Genomic DNA, 27,868 nt, shown 5'->3' with positions numbered 1-27,868 from the left:
GACTGTGAATAACAATTATTAAAATGGGTGACCCAAGCAGCGCAGTCAAAGTAAATTGTCAAATTTATAGGAATTGCATCATTCCAATTTAAAAAAAAAAAGACCACATGCCGGATGAATAATAATCAAATACGACCGGTGCATCATCGAATAGGTCTGCTGCAGCCACCGAACAACGCAAACCATAAATCGTTTGCAATTTCAACCGAAACAACACAACGAAACCCAACGCAACATGATTCGATGCGAGCGGTGGCCATGTGCGGTGGACTTGTCGGTACCAAATCGGCCAGAACGGTAGTAACTTTTCAATTAACTGCACTCAACGTTGTAGGTTCACCTGTTCGCTGGGAAAATGGTCAACAGAACGGAGCCAGTTCCATGTACTGTGGTTGCAGTCGATTTGACCGGAGAACGGCCGCATCAAAAAGCTACGTATTAATGTTTGTGTTTGTGTTTGTCCAGCCGAGCGAGAGAGGGAGAGAGAGAGAGAGCCCGATCGTGACCAGCGTGATCTCCGGGAACCGTTTTTCCGTGCAGAACCGGGCGGATTTTGCTGTCGATGAGGAAAATATTGTCTAGGCCAGGAAAACCCTTATTTTGCATGTTGTTTATTTTACTGGATCCTATTTTCAGTATGAAATATTAGACTATATATTCGATAGTAAAGTTTTGCTTAGGTACTTTGCTGTTCAACCACAAAAAGTAACCTACATACACTGTTGTTCAAAATATTTTTTTATATGTCCTCTCAGCGTGATACTAGAGTAGTAATGAATTATTTATGCTTACTAATGATACGCGTGGAGAATCAATTCTATTACAAAAAGTGATATTTTAATCGTTTTTATTATACTCATAAATTGTTTTATGTGGAACTCTCGATTATTTGTTTTTATGGATTATTTTTCTACTGGACATTACGCGTCTCCTTCGTTCAGGTTAATTTTCTATGCTCAGATATTGTAGCGTGAACGAGAAAAAAAAGCCTGGAGCCAAAAACAAGTTTTGGCGAAGTAAGTTTATGGTCTTCATTTAACAAGACCTATGTATTGAAAGTTTTAAAGATTTTTAGACTCTTTACATAGTTTGCCCCATACGCAGCAAAAGAGACAAAAATCTAAATCTCAAATCAGGGGCTGGTGACGAAGCCGAATAGTCTTGTGACGCGGTGTGTGTTTGGTTTCTGTTGAATGTGTTGCCATAGAGATAGTACTATAATTGAATTCCGTGCTGGCCAAGTGAAGCAAAGCATGCTTGGTTCTTCTAGTCAATTGGGCTGTCTCTTCGTGTGCCTTCATATGCAGGGTAGTCAGGTCCATACCCAGAATTTCGTTTCGGAAACAAATGGCAACAATTCATTACATAGAGTAGCACAGCAGATTCGTGGAGAACGGAAAACATCTCCTAAATTTAAAGGTCATATTAGTAGATGGTCATAAAAATTCACTTTGGCCATACTGGTTTCGGATTCAGGCACCGGTTTCCAAAACGAAACTCACATAAATTTCTCAGTGATAAATTAACGTTTGAGCACAGATAATAGTACGAGGAAGCCAAATCAAGTGAATGAGGATGATGCCCAAGTAATTAAACCGTTGATTTTAACCATGGTAGCGATGCTCATTTGCATCAATCGTTTCAATCATGCACGCTAATACTAGCTTTTTTATTTGAGGTAGTCCTCAAAAAGTAAACTATGTCGATCCCAGAAAACCGACATTGTGACATTTAGTACGAGTAACTCGTGCCGCTTCGAACCGCTTGTGCTGACTTCAGTCTACTGTCGGGTAATCATTCTGTTCTTTGGCGTATAATAATGGATTCAGCCAAACATGTACTCGAAGTGCGCTTGCATTCGTATTTCTAGCACTAAATAAGTATGTGCGGGATCTAGCGGCAGGATATCTTTCTCATCTACAGAATCTTGTGCAACTAAGGCATGCTCGTGCACTTTCTCTTTCCGGTCGTCCAGTACAATTTTATTAATTTCATTATTGTCTTTTATTTTACCCCAATTTCACCCTCTATTTTGTATGGTTTTTACTCTGTTCTGCTTCGCTTGAACCTGTCACTGTGTTCTTTATCGGCAGTGGAGTTTTGACCATCACATAACTCGCAAAACCTCTATCTCACGGTGTAATCTACAAGATCAACAGCCCCATAATATTTCTCAAACTTTTTTTTTTTGTTTCTGTTTCTGATTTCGGGAGGGACCAGGGGGCCTCTCGATCCCCCTCTTTGGTAGCCTGGCTGTCGGTAACATTTGAAATTTTGAAACCGTAGAATCATGTGAAATAGCATTTAAATTTACTGTATTCTCTAATATTAAGAAAAGAACTAACGTTTTCTTCATGAATAGAATAGAATAATTAATTCACTCATTTTCTTTCAAAATTAGATATAAGTTTTCGTTTCGGTAAGATATGTCATCGTACTAATTTTGATCAGTGTATTCCATGTCGTTGTAGGATCATTTCTAATCATTTCATAATGTCAACATTTTCTGTAGATTTTGCAAATAAGTGACTTACGCATGTAACGATTTCTAACGCCTATAACTTACAAAAGACAAACGCAAGCAATGTTTCGTAACGCTTTAAATTTATTTAAAGTAACGAATGTAGTGCTTTGTAAAGCCTCTAATTCACAAAAAAACTAACTCATGTAACGCTTCGTGACGCCAAAAACTTATACAGATTAACACATGTCACGTTTCGTAACGCCCGTAACTCAAAAGGTAACGCTGCGTAATGCCTGTACCCTTCAAAAAGTAACGCTTCGTAACGCCTTAAACTTACTAAAAAGTATTGCATGTAACGCATCGTAACGCTTGTAATTTTAAAACGAGAAACGCTTGTAACATTCGTGACGCTTATAGCTCACATAAAAGTAACATACATAACGCTTCGTAACGCACAAAACATATAAAAAGTAACACATCTAACACTTGTAACTTACAAAAGAGTAACGCATCTTAACGCCTACAAAGATCAAATAAGTAGCGCATGTACTGCTTTGTAACGCCAAATAAGTAGCGCTCCTTGACACCTATAACTTACTAAAAAGTAACGCATGTAATGCTTCGAAGCGCCTATGATTCACAAAAAAGTAATGCATGTAACGCTCCGTAACGCCTGTAACTCAAAAGGTAGCGCTTCCTAACACCTGTAATCTTCGTAGCGCCTTAAACTTACTTAAAAGTAATACATGTAATGCATCGCAACACTTGTAATTTTAAAACGAGTAACGTTTGTAACGTTTCGTGACGCCTATAGCTCACATAAAAGTAACACTTTGTAACTCTCAAAACATTTAAAAAGTAACGCATTTAACGCTTGTAACTTACAATAGAGTAACGCTTGGAACGCTTCGTAATGTCGAAACTCGCAAAAAAAACGCATGTAACGCTTCTTAACGCCTACAACTAACAAACAAACAGCACGTGTAACGCTTTACAACGCCTATAACATACTAAAAAGTAACGCCAGTAACGCTTCTTAGCGCCTATGACTCACAAAAAAGTAACACATGTAACTCTTCGTAACACCTATAACTCACGAAAATGTAACGTATGTAACACTTCGTACCGACTATAACTTACTAAAAAGTAACGCAAGTAACGCTAGATTTTTGACTGTGGTAAACGCCACTATTTGCGACTAGTTGCCCAGGCTCCGGTTTCCAAAACGAAACTCACATAAATTTCTCAGGGATAAATTAACGTTTGAGCACAGATAATAGTACGAGGAAGCCAAATCAATTGAACGAGGGTGATGCTCAAGTAATTGAAACCTGAACCGTTGATTTTAACCATGGTAGCGATGCTCATGTGCATCAATCGCTTCAATCATGCACGCTAGTACTAGCTTTTTTTATTTGAGGTAGTCCTCAAAAAGTAAACTATGTCGATCCCAGAAAACCGACATTGTGACATTTAGTACGAGTAACTCGTGCCGCTTCGAACTGCTCGTGCTGACTTCAGTCTACTGCCGGGCAATCATTCTGTTCTTTGGCGTATAATAATGGATTCAGCCAAACATGTACTCGAAGTGCGCTTGCGTTCGTATTTCTAGCACTAAATAAGTATGTGCGGGATCTAGCGGCAGGATATCTTTCTCATCTACAGAATCTTGTGCAACTAAGGCATGCTCGTGCACTTTCTCTTTCCGGTCGTCCAGTACAATTTTATTAATTTCATTATTGTCTTTTATTTTACCCCAATTTCACCCTCTATTTTGTATGGTTTTTACTCTGTTCTGCTTCGCTTGAACCTGTCACTGTCTTCTTTATCGGCAGTGGAGTTTTGACCATCACATAACTCGCAAAACCTCTATCTCACGGTGTAATCTACAAGATCAACAGCCCCATAATATTTCTCAAACTTTTTTTTTTGTTTCTGTTTCTGATTTCGGGAGGGACCAGGGGGCCTCTCGATCCCCCTCTTTGGTAGCCTGGCTGTCGGTAACATTTGAAATTTTGAAACCGTAGAATCATGTGAAATAGCATTTAAATTTACTGTATTCTCTAATATTAAGAAAAGAACTAACGTTTTCTTCATGAATAGAATAGAATAATTAATTCACTCATTTTCTTTCAAAATTAGATATAAGTTTTCGTTTCGGTAAGATATGTCATCGTACTAATTTTGATCAGTGTATTCCATGTCGTTGTAGGATCATTTCTAATCATTTCATAATGTCGACATTTTCTGTAGATTTTGCAAATAAGTGACTTACGCATGTAACGATTTCTAACGCCTATAACTTACAAAAGACAAACGCAAGCAATGTTTCGTAACGCTTTAAATTTATTTAAAGTAACGAATGTAGTGCTTTGTAAAGCCTCTAATTCACAAAAAAACTAACTCATGTAACGCTTCGTGACGCCAAAAACTTATACAGATTAACACATGTCACGTTTCGTAACGCCCGTAACTCAAAAGGTAACGCTGCGTAATGCCTGTACCCTTCAAAAAGTAACGCTTCGTAACGCCTTAAACTTACTAAAAAGTATTGCATGTAACGCATCGTAACGCTTGTAATTTTAAAACGAGAATCGCTTGTAACATTCGTGACGCTTATAGCTCACATAAAAGTAACATGCATAACGCTTCGTAACGCACAAAACATATAAAAAGTAACACATCTAACACTTGTAACTTACAAAAGAGTAACGCATCTTAACGCCTACAAACATCAAATAAGTAGCGCATGTACTGCTTTGTAACGCCAAATAAGTAGCGCTCCTTGACACCTATAACTTACTAAAAAGTAACGCATGTAATGCTTCGAAGCGCCTATGATTCACAAAAAAGTAATGCATGTAACGCTCCGTAACGCCTGTAACTCAAAAGGTAGCGCTTCCTAACACCTGTAATCTTCGTAGCGCCTTAAACTTACTTAAAAGTAATACATGTAATGCATCGCAACACTTGTAATTTTAAAACGAGTAACGTTTGTAACGTTTCGTGACGCCTATAGCTCACATAAAAGTAACACTTTGTAACTCTCAAAACATTTAAAAAGTAACGCATTTAACGCTTGTAACTTACAATAGAGTAACGCTTGGAACGCTTCGTAATGTCGAAACTCCCAAAAAAAACACATGTAACGCTTCTTAACGCCTACAACTAACAAACAAACAGCACGTGTAACGCTTTACAACGCCTATAACATACTAAAAAGTAACGCCAGTAACGCTTCTTAGCGCCTATGACTCACAAAAAAGTAACACATGTAACTCTTCGTAACACCTATAACTCACGAAAATGTAACGTATGTAACACTTCGTACCGACTATAACTTACTAAAAAGTAACGCAAGTAACGCTAGATTTTTGACTGTGGTAAACGCCACTATTTGCGACTAGTTGCCCAGGCTCCGGTTTCCAAAACGAAACTCACATAAATTTCTCAGGGATAAATTAACGTTTGAGCACAGATAATAGTACGAGGAAGCCAAATCAATTGAACGAGGGTGATGCTCAAGTAATTGAAACCTGAACCGTTGATTTTAACCATGGTAGCGATGCTCATGTGCATCAATCGCTTCAATCATGCACGCTAGTACTAGCTTTTTTTATTTGAGGTAGTCCTCAAAAAGTAAACTATGTCGATCCCAGAAAACCGACATTGTGACATTTAGTACGAGTAACTCGTGCCGCTTCGAACCGCTTGTGCTGACTTCAGTCTACTGTCGGGTAATCATTCTGTTCTTTGGCGTATAATAATGGATTCAGCCAAACATGTACTCGAAGTGCGCTTGCATTCGTCTTTCTAGCACTAAATAAGTATGTGCGGGATCTAGCGGCAGGATATCTTTCTCATCTCCAGAATCTTGTTCAACTAAGGCATGCTCGTGCACTTTCTCTTTCCGGTCGTCCAGTACAATTTTATTAATTTTATTATTGTCTTTTAATAATTTTAAGTTTACTGTCCACTAAAATTGAGCTAGTCCCCACTGGTGGGCTGTGGAGACCACTTTGGGAATTGCAGATGTTAACAGTCCTACTGGATTGTCAAAAACGTGATTAATCCACCTAGCAGTGAGATGATACCTTTTTTTATCAATCCGCATGTGTTTTTTGCATGAATATTCTTCGGTGTTTAAGTTTTCATTACATTATTTTAATGACCGTCGTTTTAAGTGACAATTTGAGATTGTAATCACTCATTACTCTGTGATGTCGAAACTGCAAATACAATCGAATTTACATCTAGAAGTGTGATAATCGATTAAACATGCCATGATATGTAAGTTCCACTTTAGAGCTTACGGTAATTTAAGGTACTTCCAGAGCCGGTATTCAGGAACCAGCATAACCCAAACCGATTCGTATGGCCATATGACGAATAAATTACAGTTTTGAGTACAACTTTGAAGCTTAATTGGATAAAATTCATTAATTTTTGTATGTATGTATAAAACTAATTAATTTTGTATATAAGTTTAATTCAATTTGAATTTTTGTTTCTGAAATTTGATTAGGCTTTTTTGAGAAAACGATTGAGCTTTGAGAAACGATTTTATACTGGAACCGGAATTCTAAAATCGGTATGGCCGAAGTCAGATAAATTCACCTGAATAGCTGTATAGTTTACATTTGTTTCAAAATATTTGAAAATCAGTGAAGACATCTTTGAGAAATCATAGCACGAATTAAATTTTTAGGTGCCTTCTGAATCGAAAACTGAATACCACTAAAACTGAAAAAAGTTAATTTTTTTATCGACTATCCAAATCTGCTAACCCGATAAACCTGATTAATTTATGTGGAATAGACATTTTTATACTAATCACCCTGTATCCCCGAAACCGGAAGTTGGATTTGACTGAAGAGCAAGATGTTTTAAAGAATCTTGAAACTTTTCATTTGCATCTTAGATGATTCTTAGATTTCATTTGAATCTTTGATCGGTTCAGCCATCTACGAGAAGAATGAGTTACACAATTTTGATTTCGTTTCATATATCATCCTGTAGTTCCGGAACCAGAGGTCGGAACCAAACATGATTCAGGAACTTTGTTTGGGAGCATACGAATTTTCGTATGAATCTGAATTTGTAGAAAAGAAATTTTCAGAGAAAATTGAGTGAAATTATTTGTCACACACGCATTTGCTGATCTCGACGAACTGATTCGAATGGTATATGGATTTTATGTTCTTCCAGCATTTATTGCTGTAAGTAGTTTAAAACAATATAATTAAAAAAAAATCTGCCATCATCTGGTTTATATATGTCATATTCGAACGATTATGTTGCCAAAAACGAGTTGTGCTAAAATCGGTCCGAGGCAAATTGTCATGAAAAAGGATGCTGTACACAGTCTTTTTGGTACTTAGAAACAATTGTATGTAACAGAATAAAAAATCGTGTTTTCCGTTGCTCCCAAGCATTGCTTTGTCATACAGCGCTCAAAACTCCTACTGCTGGAATAGGGGGAAAAGTCGTTTACACAAAAATTCCGATATCTCCGTTAAAAATGGACGGATTTTAACAATCTATGGCTTGTTGAATAGGTATTATCGTGCGGAATCTAAGTCTGAAAACATATTCTGTTTTCAAGGTCAATTGTGACAGATACTGTCAACAAAGTGAAAATTTTGACATAAAACTTCGAATAATTCAAAAAGTAAACATTCGATCTCAAAACCATTCAATAGCGTTTTGGGTGACGGGGAGACCTTTTATTTGCGACTAGTTTGATCAAAATCGGTCCAGCCATCTCTGAGATCTCGACCTCTTAGTTGACAACACACATACAGACACACACACACACACACACACACACACACACACACACACACACACACACACACACACACACACACACACACACACACACACACACACAGACATTTGCTCAGTTCGTCGAGCTGAATCGATTGGTATATGTCATTCGACCCTCCGGGCCTCGGAAAAATTTTCGAAAGTTTGAGCGAATTCTATGCCTATTTTTTATATATATAAAAAAAGGTAAAACATAGTAATTTTCAGTATCGATAAACCTAATAACTTTTGCAAAAATTCTAGGGATAGTAACCACTTCTCTTGGTAAAACTTGTTCGCGACCAAATCGGGACGCCCCTAAATCTGAATATATCTCTGAAAAAACTTCATTAACTCGTGAAATATGAATACGTCTTACTTTACTATGGGGCGTCTTTTCAAAATTCGCACTTTTCAAGTATGGGCAGAACTTAATCGTGAATATCTCTTGTTGTATTCAGCGTAGGAACCTAATTTTTTCTCCATATCATCGGAAATATATTCAGCAATTTATGATAAATTTGTCAGTAGTATGAGATAACCACAAAATAACTCGAAATTGAAGTTTTCTAAAATGATTGGTATGAACGAGCATTAAGGTTAAATTCAGTGCCAAACTGAGGCGCCCAAAATTTCAATCGTATAAATTGAATGAATCATTACACAAAGCGTATCGTACACAGAAAAAAATGATGAATTTTACAGGTGACTGAATTCTGCAAACGATATAATTCACAATTGCTAATTTTTTAAAATGACGCAATATTCCATTCTCACAAAATTTTACATGCTCCGAGTGTAATTTGCACTCGGCTACCAAGTGCCGCTGTATGGATTTATATTTATCAATTATTCAATGAACAGATATGGGCTCTGCGGTACAGTCGAGTGGCCGATGTGTTTGTGATCTGATGTTTCTCGGTTCAAGTCGCGCTGCTGTTATCGATTTTTGTTTTTTATTTCATTCGAATTCAAGACATGTAATTTTCAAATCACACAAATTTTCGTATTCTTGAATATAAATTTGTATGAAATACGACGCTCCATTTATGTGCATCGTATAAGATGTAAAATCACATGATTTTTTCGAACTTTGTACAAAACTCTCACATAGATGATTCTGGATCTAAATTCTAAAGTACTTAATTCATGAAATATATCTATATATTTAGTCCCGGCTTTAGCGTAATTGTGGTCGTGCACCGGAGGAAACATTCTAAAGTAGCGTTTAGAACCTGGATTCTGAACTAAATTTCAGATTTAGAATTGAGTTTCAATATTTCAAACTGAGACTCAGCAACTGAACCCTAATTCTATAACTGAATTTTTGAAACTGATAACTTGACTAGATTTTTGAACTGAATTCAGAGCTCTGTAATTTACGCACAAAATTCAAATCTAGAACTCTGATTTAGGATTTCAACATTAGAAAAAAAAAGCAAAATTAAGAATATGAATTTATGATTGTGGAACTAAATGTTATACCTGGAGCTGATTTTTTTTAAATTTCGGAATTAACTTATTCGGAACCAGAATTGAATTCCTAAAATCAGTTCAATAATTTAATTCTTGAATTCAGTTTCAGAACTCATTTCATTTCAAGTTTAGAATTCAGACATGCTGCATGCTGGAACTGAATTCGTAACTTGGATTCTAAAACTAGAATGTGAAACTGAGTTCAGTTTATTCATTCATGTACGAAGTTCAAGTTCAGAATTTTTTCAGAATTCTAGAACTCTTCTCCAGAATCCGTAAACTCATGAGTTGAATTCTTTATTTGGATTCCGAACCTAAATTTTGCCTGAATTCTGAGCTTGTCCTAGGTTCCGAACTTAGTTCGTGAATTAAGTTCCAGTGTTTGAATCCTGGTTAATTAGGACTCTGGCGTAGATAAATAAGAGACAGCAAAGAGCACTGAACGGTTCTAAACATCGGATAAATTCCGCGAGTCTGTTCGTTTTACAATCAATAAAATATTCCCAAAGGATTACGTGAAGTTTTCCTCCATTGGGTATGCAAATCTAGATAAAAACTACTAAACCATTTTTTTTGGGTTTTTTCACATTTATTCCGTGTTTTTTAATCGTAAGGTAGAATGTGTGTGTCGTCAATGAGTGGCACTTTAGTATAGATAAACCGTTACAATTCTGGAAGCAGTAAAAGTTGCAACATTCGCACTATCAACTAATACGAACTGTTATCGATATTCGGAAGTGTAATTGAAACATATCAGTTTTTTCTCGTATTCACGTCCCCTAGTAAATGTTTAAGTTTTGGGCATTGTTTCAAATGGGAATGTATTAAAGAACTATAAGCAGAAAACCTTATTTTTGAATCATACCTTCTTTATCCTTCTTATAATCAAATATAGCAGAATAGATTACAATCATTTTTTATCGTGTATACGATTTACTTTACCATGCGACGCCTTTTCAAAATTTACCCTTTGAGACAGTGATAAGTTTTTGATCGTGAATTTCTCTTATTGTATCTAACGTATCAAAATTTTTTTTTTCTACATGCTATCGGAAACATGATCAGCAATTTATGATAACATTTTCTGTTGTATGACATAACCACAAATAATTCAAAACTAAAATATTCTGAAATGTTTGGTATCAACGCGCATCGAAGAATAGAGCTCATGACGCCTTTCTCGTATCTGGGTAGGTATAGAAGTGTTAACCCTTGATACATTTCGTTCGTTCTAGCCTGCGCAGTTAACTGAGCAGAGAGTGAAGCAAGTGCGTCATTCCGGTTGATGCAGTTCCAATATCAAGATATTAGCTCAGTATTGCGTCATCCTGCTGCTGGTCGTTTGCATTGGAGCGAAATATAACGAAAGGTGAAAAACGATGGAGAACATTATACAAAATCAGCCCTTCTAATGGATCCAACCTTATAATCTTAACTTAGAATTAGAAAATTTGGCCCTTCTGAATTCCAGAAATAAATCTCGCGCAGCATTTTGATGGTTTCGAAATAGTCGATATCAAAATTTTATATGTAGTTATTTTTGTGGTGTGAAACTCTAAAATTGCTTAAGTATCGAATCAATTCGCAAAAGACGCAAACGTTTCTCTTCAAACAAGAGCTATTGCATCACCCTGCTGCTGGTCGTTTGCTTTGGAGCAAAATATAACGAAAAGTGGACAACGATGGGAAACATTATACAAAATCAACCTTTCTAATGGCTCCAAATGTTATCTAAAGAACTATCAGTTTAGTGAAGGTTTACAGTCTGATAGATTCAAATTAGAAAATCTTCGCATATCTATCGCGAATCTTTTTCAAATGGATTTTGTGCGTATTGGTTTAAATGCGTTTTTTGACTTCAGAGTGTGCAAGTGTTGTCAGATATTTTATTATTCATTACATCTGCATCGAATTATGATTATAATATTTAAATGTTTTGACGTGAATAAGTCTTACTTTGATAAGTTTTTGAAGAGTTTTTTTTCCACATAATCGGAAATATGATTAGAAATTTGTGATAGAATTTTCGGTAATATGACAACATCGAATATCTCGAAATTAACGTTTTCTGAAAAGCTTGGTAAATAAAGAAATTAAACATTCAATACTTCGTTTAGGCGCATACCCACAAACAAATTTCTGGGGGTGTTTTCATAATATAGGGGAGACCGGGGCTAAATCGAACACTTTTTAGGAATTTTATTAAAAAAAACCGTCCTTTAAAACTGGGTTTTTACCCAAGTCATCTATACCGCGTCATCTCCAAGCGCGTTTACAACGTCAATCCAAGAATTGAAATAACAGCAGGTTTATAAGATATCTAAGCTGACCGATTTAACCACGTGTCCGGTCTAGCTCCTGTTTCCCCTAAAAATTTCTTGAGTTTCGGGGATGTTTGAACCCCTAAAACCCTCCGTTGTATACGCGCCTGGTTTTATTCATTCTTACCTTCGTAGTTGACTCGTTCAGTTCAGATCAGAATCCAATTCTAGGGTTCAATTCTAAAATTCAGTTTCAGTATTCAATATCTGATATTATTGTCATTTCCAGCAGCCAGATCTAAAATTCGTTACCCCGTCCAGAATCCAAGATCTGAATTAAGTACCATAATTCTGGAACTGAAACCTAATTTCCGAACAAAGCTCTAACTAAATTTTAAACCGGGATTTTGGAACCGAATTCTGGATCTGAGATCTGGATTGATTCGAAACCTTGGACTTTGGATCTGAATTTTAAATCTGAAGAGTTCTGGAATTGAAATAGAGGTTCAGACCAAAATTCAGTTCAGGAATTCCTGGCCGGAATCCAGATGTAGAATATAGTTTCAGAATTCATCTTCTAAATTCTGAACTTGAAATTCTTTAACTTTGGACCGAAATCCAGGAACAGAACGCAGATCCAAAATTAAGTTGTATTTTATGAATTCAGTTCTAAACTGCATTTCAGAGCTTAGGTTCAAAATTCTAGACCAGAACTCCAGTCTAGAATATGGTTCCATAGTTCAGTTCTACAATTCTAGAAGCGTAACTGAATTTAAGAACTAGATTCGGAAGATTTTTGAACTAAATTCCGGAAAATCTGAACTGAATTTTGGATCCGAATTTGAAAACGAAATCCTGTACCTGAATTCTGTAACTAAAATTCAGCTGCGGATCAGAATCCAGGTTCAGAGTTCAGGGCTAGGATTCTAGTTTAGAATTCAGAACCGAACAAAAATCCTGGTCTCGAATTCCGTTCCGCAACACAGATTCAGTGATGAGTTTTACAATATTAGAGTTCAGCTACTGAGTTTAGGTTCAGAATTCAACTCCCGAATCGAAATTAAGTTTGAGAACTCAATTCTAACATTCGGATAAAAAAATCGCTTCCAGAAAGTTTAAGAGTTCAGAATCTTTAACGTCAAAGAAACTGAACGATTTCGTATTCACGTCTTCCTGTTATGTCGCTGGCATTACCCACCCTTTTTTTTCTTTTCTGAAGCTACTAGGAAAGCATGCAGGGTAGTATCTGCATTGTGCTTGAAAAAAAAATTAAAAACTCAAGAAGACTTAGATAAAGAAAATTCATATAAAAAATCATTAATTGTATTCGATCATTGCTAATTCGTCATTTTTTGTTCTCTCTCCCATCTCTTTTAGAACATGGACTTCTCGCACACCTAGAAAATATGAAGCATATAGTGGTTGTGATGGTTATTCTTAACATCAATCATGGTAAATTTCGAAATGGTAACCGGCTGGGGACGATGTTTTAACGCACTATTTATGCGACTCTCTGCTCCATCATTTAATCTAACGATAATCGAATGTCAAATCTAGATTAATGGTATTCAATTTGACTGGGTCTGCTACACAAAAACCAGATACAACCAATCTGACATAAACAGTAATTCTGGTTTTGTTGTTGTTCGAACAAACCGAGAAGTAGTTTAAAACATCAACCCTAATGAAGAAACCCAACCGGAAAATGTAATTAATTTCGGATCAAATGGATTCACTGCTCTGCTGCTTTTTTTCTGTTTTTCAGGAATTACCTCCTCCTCGCAGACAGTAGACATCGACGAGCCGCACACGTACACACCACCGAAGCACTACTTCCAGACGTCCTCGTTCGACGATGCGGACCTGGACGATGACATCGTGAAAAACCCACTGGACCGGGGCCCATACTTTGACATCTCGGCGTCGAGGAATGTGACGGCACTGGTTGGAAACACGGCCTATCTCAACTGCCGGGTGCGGAATCTTGGCAACCGAACGGTGAGTGCTCTGATGGCGCCGGTCCTCATTAGGGATTCCGTTTGATTGATTGTGTAGATAAGACCTCTCCCCCCGGGAGAGTGAGTTTTGCGTGTTTCCTGGCAAGATAGAAACGAATATGTGAATAAGACTGCGTGGTGTACCAACACGTGTAGTGAGAGAAGATGGTTGTTTTGTCGTTTTCGATATCACCAAACAATTTATGGAAGTACTATCAACGATATGCTCAAGGAAGGTATTTTTCCCCCCCGCAAGGATCACCACCGTAAACTGAAAAGGCAATTTTTAGCTAATTGAGTGTTTCGATCTGAAGCAATTCAAGAAATGAATAGCAAGTCAGCAAAAAGCATAAAGCTTTTCCCCTACAAACTTGATTTAGCAACATTCCACCCAATGCCTTTACCATGACATGCTGCGGAAAAATTCCAATCCTCATCTATATCAAAATCGTTTTTCATGTGGCCAAAGTTAAAGACTGTCATCCTATTTTAGTATTGACCGAAAAAAACCGTCTGAAAAAAAAATAATTTACTTAAGGTCAGACAACTTACTTTTAATGCAATTAACACAATTAACTACGAACAAAGCAACTGCAACATGGTTGTGCATGGTAAATTCCAACGATTGCAGTGAAACTAGTAAACATTAAATCTGAGGTATGAACTTCCTGCAAATACAAATTGCAAATGTATGAATGGTAAAGATGAACGTTTGCCCAATGAAATCCTTGTACAGTCTTGTACAACAAATGAAAAGTTCTCGGAAAAATCACATACATACATACATACATTCGTTCATTTTTAAACAAGTTTTAACGTATTTCAAATATTTCCCCTGTTGCTCAGCTATAGAATTTTATGCTGATAGATTAGATAACTTATCCAGAAACATGTCTACAAACTCTTGAGTTTACAATTCCACTAAATCCATGACATTACTATCAGCTTGACTTCATTGCACTATGGTCCGAAAAGGGAAATTAGAGTGACAAAACTATTTTCACTATTAAATATTTGTTTTTTGTAGTTGGTGTCTTCACAAAAGTTGTCTATAATCAAATGGCGCTCCTTTTGATGAAAAAATTGACAACTAGGGTGGTCCTCATTTAGATTGAAATCTGAAAACAAACTTTCTTAATTGAACTCAAAAATGATTTAGTTGTACCAGAAAGTTGCGGGAAATTTTATTTTGGGCTACTTTGTTGAAAAAAAAACACCTCTCTAGCTCTTCATTTGAACGAGTTGCATCAATTTTCCTGAGTAAAAGAAGGGTGGCTCCTGAAAAATCATTTTTTTTGTTCTAACTTTTTTGTGAAACGTTCTACGGAAAAGTTTTCTTCAGAACAGTTGTTGAACTAATCATTGCGCACAATTTTGCTCAACCAAGCTTTTTCATATAAGCTACCAATAAAAAATTATGATTTTTTTTCATCAAATACTAGTCAAGCTTCAAAATTCATTAGATGCCAGATCGATAAAAATGTATCCTATGTGGTTCCTGAAAAGTCATAATATATGTAAAAATTTAAGAGAAAATTGGAAGGGTGTTATTTTTTAACTTATTTTAATAAGCTTTAAAAATACCTTCGAAAAACTCAAAAACATTGCATAACTCCTAAACGCCTTAACGTATCAACATACTTCTTTTAGCAAACAAGAGTATCAAATTAGTTCTACAAATGTTCCATACATTTACAACCAACATTGTTCAGTCTGGTTGATGCAAAGCAGTTTAAAAACTAAGTATCGACATGATTTCACATCAGTTGGAAGCAAGGATGGCTTTTATCGTATCAAAAAACGCACTCTAGCAACTCTTTCATTCAATCAGTGCCATCAAAGAGAGACGGATATAATCTCAGCAAAAAAAACTGGCATTTAACATAGAATGGACACCAGTGCGAGAGCGAGTTTCTCTCGATGACCTGTTTGAGCATCACGAGTTAGCACGCTGATGTGGGGATTCGCTCTGAAGCTCATCGTTTTGCGATCCGATTCTATACGGGCAGTGGATCATTACGTTAGAATATAGTCTGTTACATAAGAGCGTGGTCACGATTATTCGCGATCGGTAAAGTGGAATGGTGTGATATTTTTTTTTAACACAGAAGGCAATGTGAGAATAAATCAGCGCACTATTATTTACAATTCGATTCCAGCATTTTTTTAAAATGAGTCGAAGCAGCTTTTTTGTGCTAAAAAAAGGTCTCAAAATGATAAAAGCTGCCGCGGCGAAATACATGAAAAAGTCGAAACAGTTTGTGAGTAAGTGGATGAATTGTTTCAAAGAAGCGAAAAATATTGACGACTTTCCAAATCACGGATCTGTCGGTGTATTGTCGGTAAAAAAAAAACGAAAAAGTGATTTGTGATCTGTTTTTGAAAAATCCGACATTAACTTTTCGCGAAGGTGCGAAGGTGAAAACTAGAACTCGTCTGATACGATCAACCGTTATGCAAACACTATTGGGGTATTGGGCCATATAGAGACTTATTCTCAACAAAAATAAACACGGTTCGAAATTGTTCACGTCTTTTCACGTGACATCACGTGAGAGGCCCGGACACTTTTTTCCATGAAGTAATTGTTATTTAAGGTTTGACAATTTTGAAAATTGTATGTTCACAAAGCGCATCGTTATTCGAAAACTGTCTGATATCGATTGGAGTTTTGAAAATTGGAACGAAGAAAAGGTATGTGAGCCACTTAGGTATTCTGATAATAGTTACACTACTCGGTTGCACCCCGATCGAATTCTTTATGGGAAACTTTACAAAAAGGCATAGTCGTGAATGAACCTGGACGTCTCTGCCGAGTCCACTTTAATAATTGCTCAGCAGTTGATTGAATGTTTATGTAGTTTCATCAAGCTTTCGATCCATATCATCTGTTTTGAAATACCACCAATGTAATAATCTTGAACCACGAAAAATTCCCACTCAGCATCATTGTTATACATACATTTGAATTTACAAAAACTAGCAATCAGAACTAACTATGAGAACGCAGTGTCGATATTCAACGGAAGCTTTGAGATTCGAAAAAGACAGAAGAAGGTTTCACAATGACTTTTATCTGTTGGTGCTCGAATTTATTGGTTTCCAAAGAGGTTTTGAGATGTGATTACTTCGATTTGTCATTTTTTAGTAACTCTTTATAGCCAAGCGTCACAGATTTTCAATACATCGATGGAAGAATGAGAATTGAAATTCTGCTGATACTCCCTGCAGATGTTAGTTTGGTTTCGTCTTGTCATAGAGGAAAGAGTGACGTTGGCAATTATACTCTCTCATTTTTTCTATGAGAAACTAAAATGCTTCGTCTCTCTTCGTTTGTTCTGGTGTCGGTCATTTACGAATGAGACAGTAAAATATTGAAAATGGGGCTGTTAAAATAGTTTCTTTCATTGAGAATGCGTGACAATTTTAAGCTAGCTAGCAATACTTTCCTGTACTGTGAGGCAGCTTCATTTGACATAAATACTGCTTCCTGGATTTGAGTTCTGTCTTAAAAAAAAGTGAAATAAATTCTTGAATCTTTTGATACTAATAACACTATTAAACCTGGCTGAATTGTAACACTTTATCGAAACAAACATGAAGCATTAGCCCCCGTCGATGTTTGTCACTTATTCTAAAAACACTTGAGCAGTGTTTTCTCCGCAGAAACTTTGACGAATCAACAAATCCACAATGTTCCTCGCCGTTCAACGATTGTGTCTCATCCAACAATTACGACAGACATCGTCGAAAACGCTTGTCTTAAACTTAAACTATATACTAACGCTGGCCCTGATAGTATACCGTCTTTCGTTCTGAACAAATGCTCAAGAAGTCTCCTAATGCTATTGACTATAATGTTCAATCTCTCTCTTAAACGCTCCTCAATTTTTCCTGCTTCATGAAAGAACTCTTACATTTTCCCTTTATATAAGAAAGGTGACAAAACTATTATTTCAAACTATCGAGGAATTGCTGCCTTATGTGCTGTATCGAAACTATTTGAAATAATAATACTGGACTTTATGACTCATCACTGTTCTAGCTATATATCTGATACATAGCATGGTTTTATGCCGAAACGGTCTACGTTCTTAAATCTTGTGTCGTACACATCATACATCATTCGATCTATGCAAGCGCATCATCAAGTCGATGCCATTTACACTGATTTCTCGGCTGCTTTAGACAAAATTAATCACCGGATTGCAGTTGAAATACTCGAAAGGCTTGGGTTCAGCGGTTCTAACAGGTCGAAATATGACTGTGAAAATAGGAGACAACGTTACTTCACCATTCATTGCAAGCTCCGGAGTTCCACAAGGAAGCCATCTGGGACCGTTCATATTCTTATTATACCTCAACGACTTGAATTTTTCGTTGGAATGCATGAAGCTATCATTTGCCGATGATTTCAAATTGTTCCATCACATCAAGGATTCTGAAGATCCCGCTTTCTTACAAACTCAGTTAGATGTATTCTATAACTGGTGATACGTAAACAGGATGCTACTAAAAGCCTCAAAATGTTCCGTAATCTCTTTCTTTCTCAAACGAAACACGATCACGTATGACTACTCCATTTCGACAGCGGTCTTGGAACGGGTTTCATAAATCAAGGATTTAGGAGTGTTATTAGATTCTAAGCTCAATTTCAAAGATCATATTGAGTATATTATATCTAAAGCTTCTAAGATGCTAGGACTTATGTTCAGCATTTCAAAAAACTTCAACAACGTATATTTCCTGAAATCGCTTTATTGCGCTTTAGTCCGCCCTATCCTTGAGTACGCAGTCGTTGTTTTGGCTGCATATTATCAAACCGATAAGCTGCGAATAGAAGCTGTTCAGCGAAAATTCGTCCGTTTTGCTTTGCTTCGTCTGCCATGGAGAGATGCAGCCAACATTCCAAGCTACGAAAATCGTTGTAGGCTCATCAACCTTGATTTGTTATCAGTTCGCCGGGTTACTTTCGAAGCCGTTTTTATTGTGGATTTGATCCAATCCCAAATTGATTATGTGGATCTTCTTCCACTGCTAAGCTTTAATATCCATAGTCGTAACTTGCGGTTAAACTCTTTCTTCAGAATCCCTAGTGCTAGAACATTTGGATTATGGATTTAAAGAACCATTTACTTGTATGTGTCGATCATTCAACGTTTGTTCATATGTATTCAATTTTCATTTGTCCCGCAACACTATAAAAAAACTTATTTTCAAGATTTTTCGCCAGCCAGCTTTCCTTATGGATTGAGGGTTGAATTATAGATATTTACAGAAGATAGTATGATAGATTAGTTTACGATAACGTGTAATATGTATCATTTGGATAAATGTAATCTGTTGGTACAAAAGATGAGAAGGTTTTATGCCTGATGGAGAAGGAGAAATAGAATCTCAGCTTCATTGGGCTTTTCCTTTGCTCCTACATAAATAAAATAAATAAATATAATAAATAAATGATTTAACTCTTCTAACTCTTTACGAAACATTTCAAACGAATAAATTGCTGCCTGATCGTTGCTCCAAAAGTGGTTCTGAATAGTATCCAGGAAAACCTCTCAGTTCTACCCGGCGAACGATCATAATTAAGTTAAAGCCAGATCAAAATAATGGATGCACGTGTTCTGTGAAATCGAACTATACTTTGGTATATTTCGTATATCTCATTTTAACGCATTCTTCAACTCAGTTTCAATCAAATTGAGAAAAGTCTATTCTGGTTTTGAAACTTTTCTACTGTTAATTTCTGGAATGGCTCTTTTGGATCAAATGCAAATAATTCCAACGAGTTGACGTGCCCTAGCTCATTAAAAGAAAGAGAAATTCGTCTTCTCATTTATTTATCGTTTCCTTCCGTCACGACTAAGAGCTTTTTTGGCAACCGCTGTGGGATCCAAAACATTCAAACTCATTTATTGGCCTCGAACAAATCCAATCACAAAATGCCACAAATCGTTAAAGTTAAAACACTGGTGATTCATTACCTTCGCCCAATTATGGTGTCTCAATTAGCAGCAAAGGTTCCAGGCCGGGTCAGCCTTGCTACTTGCCAATAAATCACGACCTCCCGAATAAATTAATCCAATTTGCAGCGTTTATCGCGATAGGTTCGATTTTTAAACAACTTTTTTTTCTCTCCCTCTCTTTGCACCACTCCATACCGCCGCTCGTAGGTGTCGTGGATTCGGCACCGGGATCTGCATCTGCTCACGGTGGGCAAGGCCACCTACACCTCGGACCAGAGGTACCAGAGTGTACATAATCCAGCGCTGGACGATTGGTCCTTGAAGGTAAGTGCCAATTTTTTTTTGTTCCGCGGGGATGAAGAATAATCTGAAATGAAATTACAAAACTTTGTTCACCGCATAGAGCTCGAACGGGAGACGATTCCATGTGCCCCCCCGAATGATGTTGCAGCCGACATTGAGTGGATCTTAAGTTAATAATATTGTCGTTCCGATGAAGGAAGAGAACCTTTCACCGTTGGTTCACCTTCAACCAAATACACCCACATTTCAGAGTTCCTCCCAGCCACTCTAATCTAGCCAAATAAATGGCCATGTAATTTGAGATAACAGGTAGTAATCGAAACGTCAAAACTCTGTCGTCGAGCATGGTTGATTCCAGCCAGGTCAGAGCCGTTATCACCTGCTGATCTGAGGGTTATAAAAATAAACACCATCCCAGGATAATAAAAGTGCAGTAGATGGCGTCGTTTGAATAAGTTTTCAACGCTGATGGAATAGTGGTTCGCTGGAATTAAACTTTCATCCGAACATAAGATTATAAAACTTTATGAATAACACTTGAATTGAGATGATAAGCTTTCGAAGCATTACTTTTGCCATCGAATACCATGGCAATTTACAAAAACGACATAGAACCTGTTTGGTGGCACATTTTCAAGAATAAATGACGTAGGAATTCGATGATGTTATAACGATGTTATTAAGAGTACGTTGCTGGTATCTTTTTGGCAACATTGTTTTTGACAGATCACGCGAGAAGCATTGTCATTGTCATTGTCATTGTCATTGTCATTGTCATTGTCATTGTCATTGTCATTGTCATTGTCATTGTCATTGTCATTGTCATTGTCATTGTCATTGTCATTGTCATTGTCATTGTCATTGTCATTGTCATTGTCATTGTCATTGTCATTGTCATTGTCATTGTCATTGTCATTGTCATTGTCATTGTCATTGTCATTGTCATTGTCATTGTCATTGTCATTGTCATTGTCATTGTCATTGCCATTGTCATTGTCATTGTCATTGTCATTGTCATTGTCATTGTCATTGTCATTGTCATTGTCATTGTCATTGTCATTGTCATTGTCATTGTCATTGTCATTGTCATTGTCATTGTCATTGTCATTGTCATTGTCATTGTCATTGTCATTGTCATTGTCATTGTCATTGTCATTGTCATTGTCATTGTCATTGTCATTGTCATTGTCATTGTCATTGTCATTGTCATTGTCATTGTCATTGTCATTGTCATTGTCATTGTCATTGTCATTGTCATTGTCATTGTCATTGTCATTGTCATTGTCATTGTCATTGTCATTGTCATTGTCATTGTCATTGTCATTGTCATTGTCATTGTCATTGTCATTGTCATTGTCATTGTCATTGTCATTGTCATTGTCATTGTCATTGTCATTGTCATTGTCATTGTCATTGTCATTGTCATTGTCATTGTCATTGTCATTGTCATTGTCATTGTCATTGTCATTGTCATTGTCATTGTCATTGTCATTGTCATTGTCATTGTCATTGTCATTGTCATTGTCATTGTCATTGTCATTGTCATTGTCATTGTCATTGTCATTGTCATTGTCATTGTCATTGTCATTGTCATTGTCATTGTCATTGTCATTGTCATTGTCATTGTCATTGTCATTGTCATTGTCATTGTCATTGTCATTGTCATTGTCATTGTCATTGTCATTGTCATTGTCATTGTCATTGTCATTGTCATTGTCATTGTCATTGTCATTGTCATTGTCATTGTCATTGTGTCATTGTCAACACACATGTCAGGTTCACAGATTAAGATTTTTCACAGGTTTCGATCATAGACTGGCAATGAGCCCTAAATTTGCTAGGGAAAACTGAGAGAAAATGAATATCCGACAGAGTGGATGGAAGTAGCGACAACTTTTTTTCCATCAGCTATTATTGAACGGGAAACGTGACCTGACATCCCCGATTGTCAAACCTGTTCAGTTTGGTCTAAAATTTAATTATGAATCGTCGTTCGGTCTATAATTTGATCAGGAATGGGCGCTGGCAAAGTTGCAGGAAGATCCACTTTTTTATCGAAAAATTGTGTTCAGCGGCAAAGCTCATTTCTGGTTGAATGGAGCAAAATAGTCAACAAGCAAAACTGTCGCATCAGATGTGAAGACCAGACAAAAGCATTGCAAGAGCTACCAATACATCCCAAAACAGTCACTGTTTGGTGTAGAATCTGCGCTGGTGGCATTATTCGTAAAATACTTGGAAATATGTTGAAGAAAATCGTAGAGTTCGTTGTGAAACGCGGAAGTCGATGAGTGACAGGATCTTTGGAGAGTCGATTTCGCCGTTAATAATCTTCGCCACAAACGCAGCTTGTTGAACTCTCCTTCGTCGTTCCAGGGTGTCAAGACCTAACAGGCGACATCGATCAGGGGGATCAGGGTCATTTCGCCGAAAGCCATTTCGCCGATTCCTGCAATTGTCCTAATATTATAATAATAATTGCAATTGATTTAAAATAAACACAAATGAATGATGATACGTTAACGCCCGTTTTGTTGACCTACAATTTTATTTCTTGAATAGAGATTGATTCATGAACCTCAGAACGGAGTTCCTAAGAAAACTTGTTGACTGCTAGCCATTAATCATCAATGCAGTTGCATAGCTGTATCTACCAAGCAAATTTGTGTGTATTTTCCGTTTCCTAAGTAAAAAAATATCTAGTGCGACTTCGACACATCGATTTCATTCGTGTGCTGTCCGACCTCGCTACCGCTGGTTCGGACCTAACTAAAGCAAAGAAACTTAGCTTTGAGTAGACCGGGCAAACGAGGCGGTTACAGGTTAGTATGCAAGAGGCCGCCGCTTTCGACGGCGGGTCGGCGGCCAACTCAGCCGGCGTCGCCTCGGCGGCTTTATACCGCCGAGCCATCTTTCTTTCGGTTATGTGGTTGTACCACATCAATTATACAGGAGGGATAATTGCATCAAAAAATAATAATATGATGTATTCGAAATTACCCTTTCGGAGAAATTACCCTTTCGGCGAAATGACCCTTTCGGCAAACGACTTTCGCGAAACGACTTTCGGCGAAATGGCATTCGGCGAAACGATTTTCGACGAAATGACCCGCTCCCCGATCATGGTACGGTGGCAAACCCAAGCGCTGAACGCGCTCGATCGGCAAGTTCCAAACGAGTGAATATGGACTCCATACCAAACTGGCATTTTCCAGCAGTAGCCGCACTACGGAACAGTATAACGCCTTCAAACAATGTGGATCCTTGAAATCTCTATCGATTTTAGCTATGGATCCTAGTTTGGCAATGCTGATCACAAGATGGTTTCGTCGACACCATGCGACATATTCATCTAACAGTTCTTACAGATGGACGCAGTCCTCATAATTACGAATTACTAAGTACAGCTTCAAATCGTCGGCGTAGATCAGCTTGCATCCATAACCAAGCAGCAAAGCGGCATCGTTGAAAAACAGTGCGAACAGAAGGGGACCCATATTACTGCCTTTTGGAACTCCTGATTTATTCGTAAAAGGGGGATGAAACTGAGGTTCCCAACTGTACACGTAAAACTCTACCACACAAATAGGAACTCAGCTATTCAACGAACTTGTGTGAAAAACTTTTTTCCCTAAAAATATCTATCTTGATGCATATGAAAGGTTGACAGGGAACATAATTATCTTTGTTGGGACAAAATTTCTTCACGCGTGACCGATTTTCACGAGCTAAGATTCTTATGGTTCCATGGGGTCTGGAATTACCAGGTAAGGAGTGTTAAAAATGTTGTACTATCATATAAAGCTACGAAGCAAAAGAGGAACAAAATATCTTTCAATAGACTCAACACTGTTCCAATTTGCAAGTCATAAACTTACTGGCCATACGAACCAACTTCGGTTATACCGGTCCTCAGAATCCGGTTTCGGAAGTACCGGAAATAGTGATTGCAACATTGCAAAAAAGGATCTGACTCACTTCCCTCCATAATCTATTTTGACAAACTTAGATTCAAAAGAAAAGTCTTACGGTCTCATACGGAGCTCCAGAATTTTTTGCGGATACTACTTCCGGAATTACAAGGTATTTTGATATTTAGTTTTTACTAGTTTACGACCAACAAAACTTCCCTGTATCAAAGTTTAATGAGCAGTTTATTTTATTAATTCCACAGACATATTAATGATGGTATGAGTAATATTAGAAAGGCATCATTACACCAATTCTTTTTAAATTTAAAAAAAATCCATCATTGAATCCACACACAGTCGTACGAAAGCCTGATTTTTGTAACATCATGCGATCAAATGCTGCTTTCGGATCGCCGTACGCTGGGTCAATGTGTATCCTTTCATCCATCCGCGATAAGCAGGTCAAAGTAAAATCAAGCAAATTTTTACTTACGGAATAGCCTGAAGGCAGCAGATAGGTTGGTAATTGAAATTGATCGTTCTCTCGATTCCAATAAAGATTTCATCAATTTTCTCAAATTTTTTTTTGCTTTTCTCATATAGAAAGGCTATGCGATTATTGTGAAAACTGACTTTTCAACCGAATGCCATATATACAATTCGGCTCAGCTCGACGAACTGCGTGTTTCTGGAAGTGTGTATGTGTTAAAATATGCGCTCGATTTTCTCGGAGAAGGCTGGACCGATTTTCACAAACGTAGACTCAAATGAAAGGTCTTTTGATTCCTGTTGGCTGCTGTTGAATTTTACCCGAATCGAATTTCCGGTTCGGGAGTAATCGGGTAAAATTAGCAAAAAATTGAAGAAAAAGTGCACTCAATTTTCTCAGAGACCGCTCATCCAATTTTCTACCGCTAAAATTCGAGTTAAAGGCCTTATAGTCCCAAAGATTGCTACTGAATTTCATCTAGATCCGATTTCCGGTTCGGGAGTTACGGGATAAAATGTGCAAAATGAAAAAAAAAGAAACGTGCAACCGATTTTTACAGAAAATGCTCATCCCATTTTCACAAGCGTGGTTCTAATGATAGGTCTTACAACCCCATATAACCCTACTAAATTTCATCCGGATCCGACTTCCGATTTCGAAATTACAGACTGATAGGTATAAAAATTTCATTTTCTTGTACTTGTTTTGCCATTCTTATATAAAAATGTATGTTATGTCTGTTTGTGTATGTATGTATGTATGTATGTATGTATGTATGTATGTATGTATGTAACAAAAATATTCACTCACTTTTCCCGGAGATGGCTTAAACGATTTTCACAAACTTTGATTCAAATGAAAGGTCTTATGGTTCCATAGCCTGCTGTTGAATTTCGTTCCGATCCGACTTACGGGTACAGACATAAGGTGTAATATGCACCAAAAAATTGGAAAAAAATATGCACTCGCTTTTCTCAAAGATGACTGAACCGATTTTCTAACCGAGTCTTAGATTCAAATAAAAGGTCTTATAGTCCCATAGTCTGCTGTTGGATTTCATTTGAATCCGACTTTTGGCTCCGGAGCTATAGGGTAATGTGTGACAATTAAGGAAAAAATGAGAACTCAATTTTCTCGGAAACGGATTAACCGATTTTTGAAACGAAAGGTATTGAAGCTATTCAAAAACTTCTAGTACATTTCATCTAGGACCTACTTTCTGTTTCGGAACTAGATAACGAGATAATTGGAAAATATTCAATTTCATGAGTATTTTTTCACAAACGATGACAAAAACATGTATAAATCCCATTAAACTGACTGAGAAATTCTCCTAGTTTGCAGAACTTTTCAGTTTGTGAGCATATAAACTTAATTCGGCACTACTGGTCCCCCATTTCCAGTTCCAGAAGCACCAAAGGCAGTGAAGAAAACCTGTTCCAAACCACCGAGGTAGTGGTGTAATTATGCTTTTCTCATATCTATCATACTATCGTATATAATACTGTAGTATTCTTCAAAATAATTTTCTTCGATTCTTGAAAAAATAATCGAAATCGGTTTATTTGGCCGTCTACTGAAAAAACTATTAATTGGAGATGATTTGAGGTCGATTTAGAATTGTTTACGTTTTTTTGTCCTTTTCTGTGATGGTATAAAATTTTTGAAGCACTTTACCCTATATTTTCGGATCCGGAGGTTGGATCCGGATGAAATTCAGTAATTCCGTATAGGACCACAGGATCTTTCATTTGAACCTAAGTTTGTGAAAATCGGTCGCGCAATCTATGAGAAAAGTACCGAACACATATTTTCATTTTTTTGCACATTTTACCCCATAACTCCGAAACCTGAAGCCAGATCCAGGAATTTAGTGTTGGACTTAAAGAGCTTTCATTTGAATTTAAGTTTCGTCTTAGACTCGTCAGTGCAGAGCAGTTCAAATTGAACTGCTTATTGCAAACTTAAACAGTTCAACTTGAACCGCTAAGCAGACGTAAAGTTAATGCTATTTGCAAAATACTTATAAAATTTTACCCCCCTGAAGAGCTTTCATTTTTTCATTTAGTGCAAAAAAATGCACACACACAGACATTTTGCGTATTCGACGAACTGAATCGAAAGGTATATGACTCTCAGCCATCCGGGCCTCGGTTCGAAAGTCGGTTTTCATAGTGATTGCATAACCTTTCTATATTACAGGGTCCGGCACTCGAAGTGTAACCAATTAAAAAGGCCATAAATTCAGTTTGGAAAATTACTTTTACTTAATTCAAAGAACAAAATGTGTAAAAATAATACAAAATTCAGAATCAATTCACTTTTGCTCGATATGACCACCTTTTGCCTTGACTATGGCCTTGAGACGGTCAAAAAACGAATCGCAAGCTACCCGAATGTGACTTGCTGGTGTATTTTGGTCCACTCGCGGACAATAACTTTTTTCAGCGCCTCGAGACTGGTGTATCTTTTAGTTCGGACTTTGCTCTCCAAAATGGCCCAAAGAGAATAATCCATTGGATTCGCATCTGGTGAATTCGAGAGCCATTGTGTGGACGTGATGAAGTTCGGAACGTTGTTTTTCAGCCATTCTTGGTTCACTCGAGCTTTGTGAGACGGTGCCGAGTCCTGCTGAAACGTCCATGGTCTGCCACCGAAATGTTTGTCTGGCCATGGCTTCAAAACAACCTCCAGAATACTTTCCCGATAATATGTCGCATTTACCTTGACGCCAGGCTCGATGAAAACGATTGGAGAGCGCCCATCTGCGGTTACAGCGGCCCAAACCATTATCTGTTGCGGGTGCTGCCTCCTGGTGGCCAATCGATGACTCAAATTCTCGTATGAACGGTCGGTCAAGTAAACCCTACCGTTTTGAGAGTTTACGAATTGCTCAATTGGAAAAATTTTCTCGTCAGAAAATACAATGTTCGGAAATTGACCGCTTTCGGCCAAACGAAGCAACTCCTTCGCTCTCTCCATCACTGATTTTCATTTCGCGTTCACTTTTGGCAAAATGCTTTCTTGCGCGAACTGTCATTTAGCAAATTTCTAGAGAGCTGATGCCCGTGCGTCAGCTGCGCGAGCGGTCTGAAGTTGGTTACACTTCGAGTGCCGGACCCTGTAGAATGGCAAAAACTCCAAAAATAGAACTCACGTCGATTTCTCAGTGATGCTTGCACCGCTTTT

General features: G+C 37.3%; 1 protein-coding gene across 1 annotated transcript in view; it reads left to right on the top strand.

Annotated features, from left to right (window-relative positions):
- The window catches only part of LOC131428516 (T-lymphocyte activation antigen CD86-like), a 243,205-nt gene that overhangs the window by 130,850 nt on the left and 84,487 nt on the right, over window positions 1-27,868 (top strand). Inside the window, exons 2-4 of the mRNA XM_058592509.1 lie at window positions 13,387-13,461; window positions 13,775-14,007; window positions 20,183-20,299. Of these exons, the coding sequence (XP_058448492.1) occupies window positions 13,416-13,461; window positions 13,775-14,007; window positions 20,183-20,299 (396 nt within the window). The 5' untranslated portion in view covers window positions 13,387-13,415. The remainder of the gene's footprint in view (window positions 1-13,386; window positions 13,462-13,774; window positions 14,008-20,182; window positions 20,300-27,868) is intronic.

Source organism: Malaya genurostris, chromosome 2 (genome assembly GCF_030247185.1).
Source record: "Malaya genurostris strain Urasoe2022 chromosome 2, Malgen_1.1, whole genome shotgun sequence".
Taxonomy (NCBI): domain Eukaryota; kingdom Metazoa; phylum Arthropoda; class Insecta; order Diptera; family Culicidae; genus Malaya; species Malaya genurostris.
The sequence above is the reverse complement of the archived record's forward strand: the minus strand, read 5'-3'. Positions and strand labels throughout refer to the sequence as shown.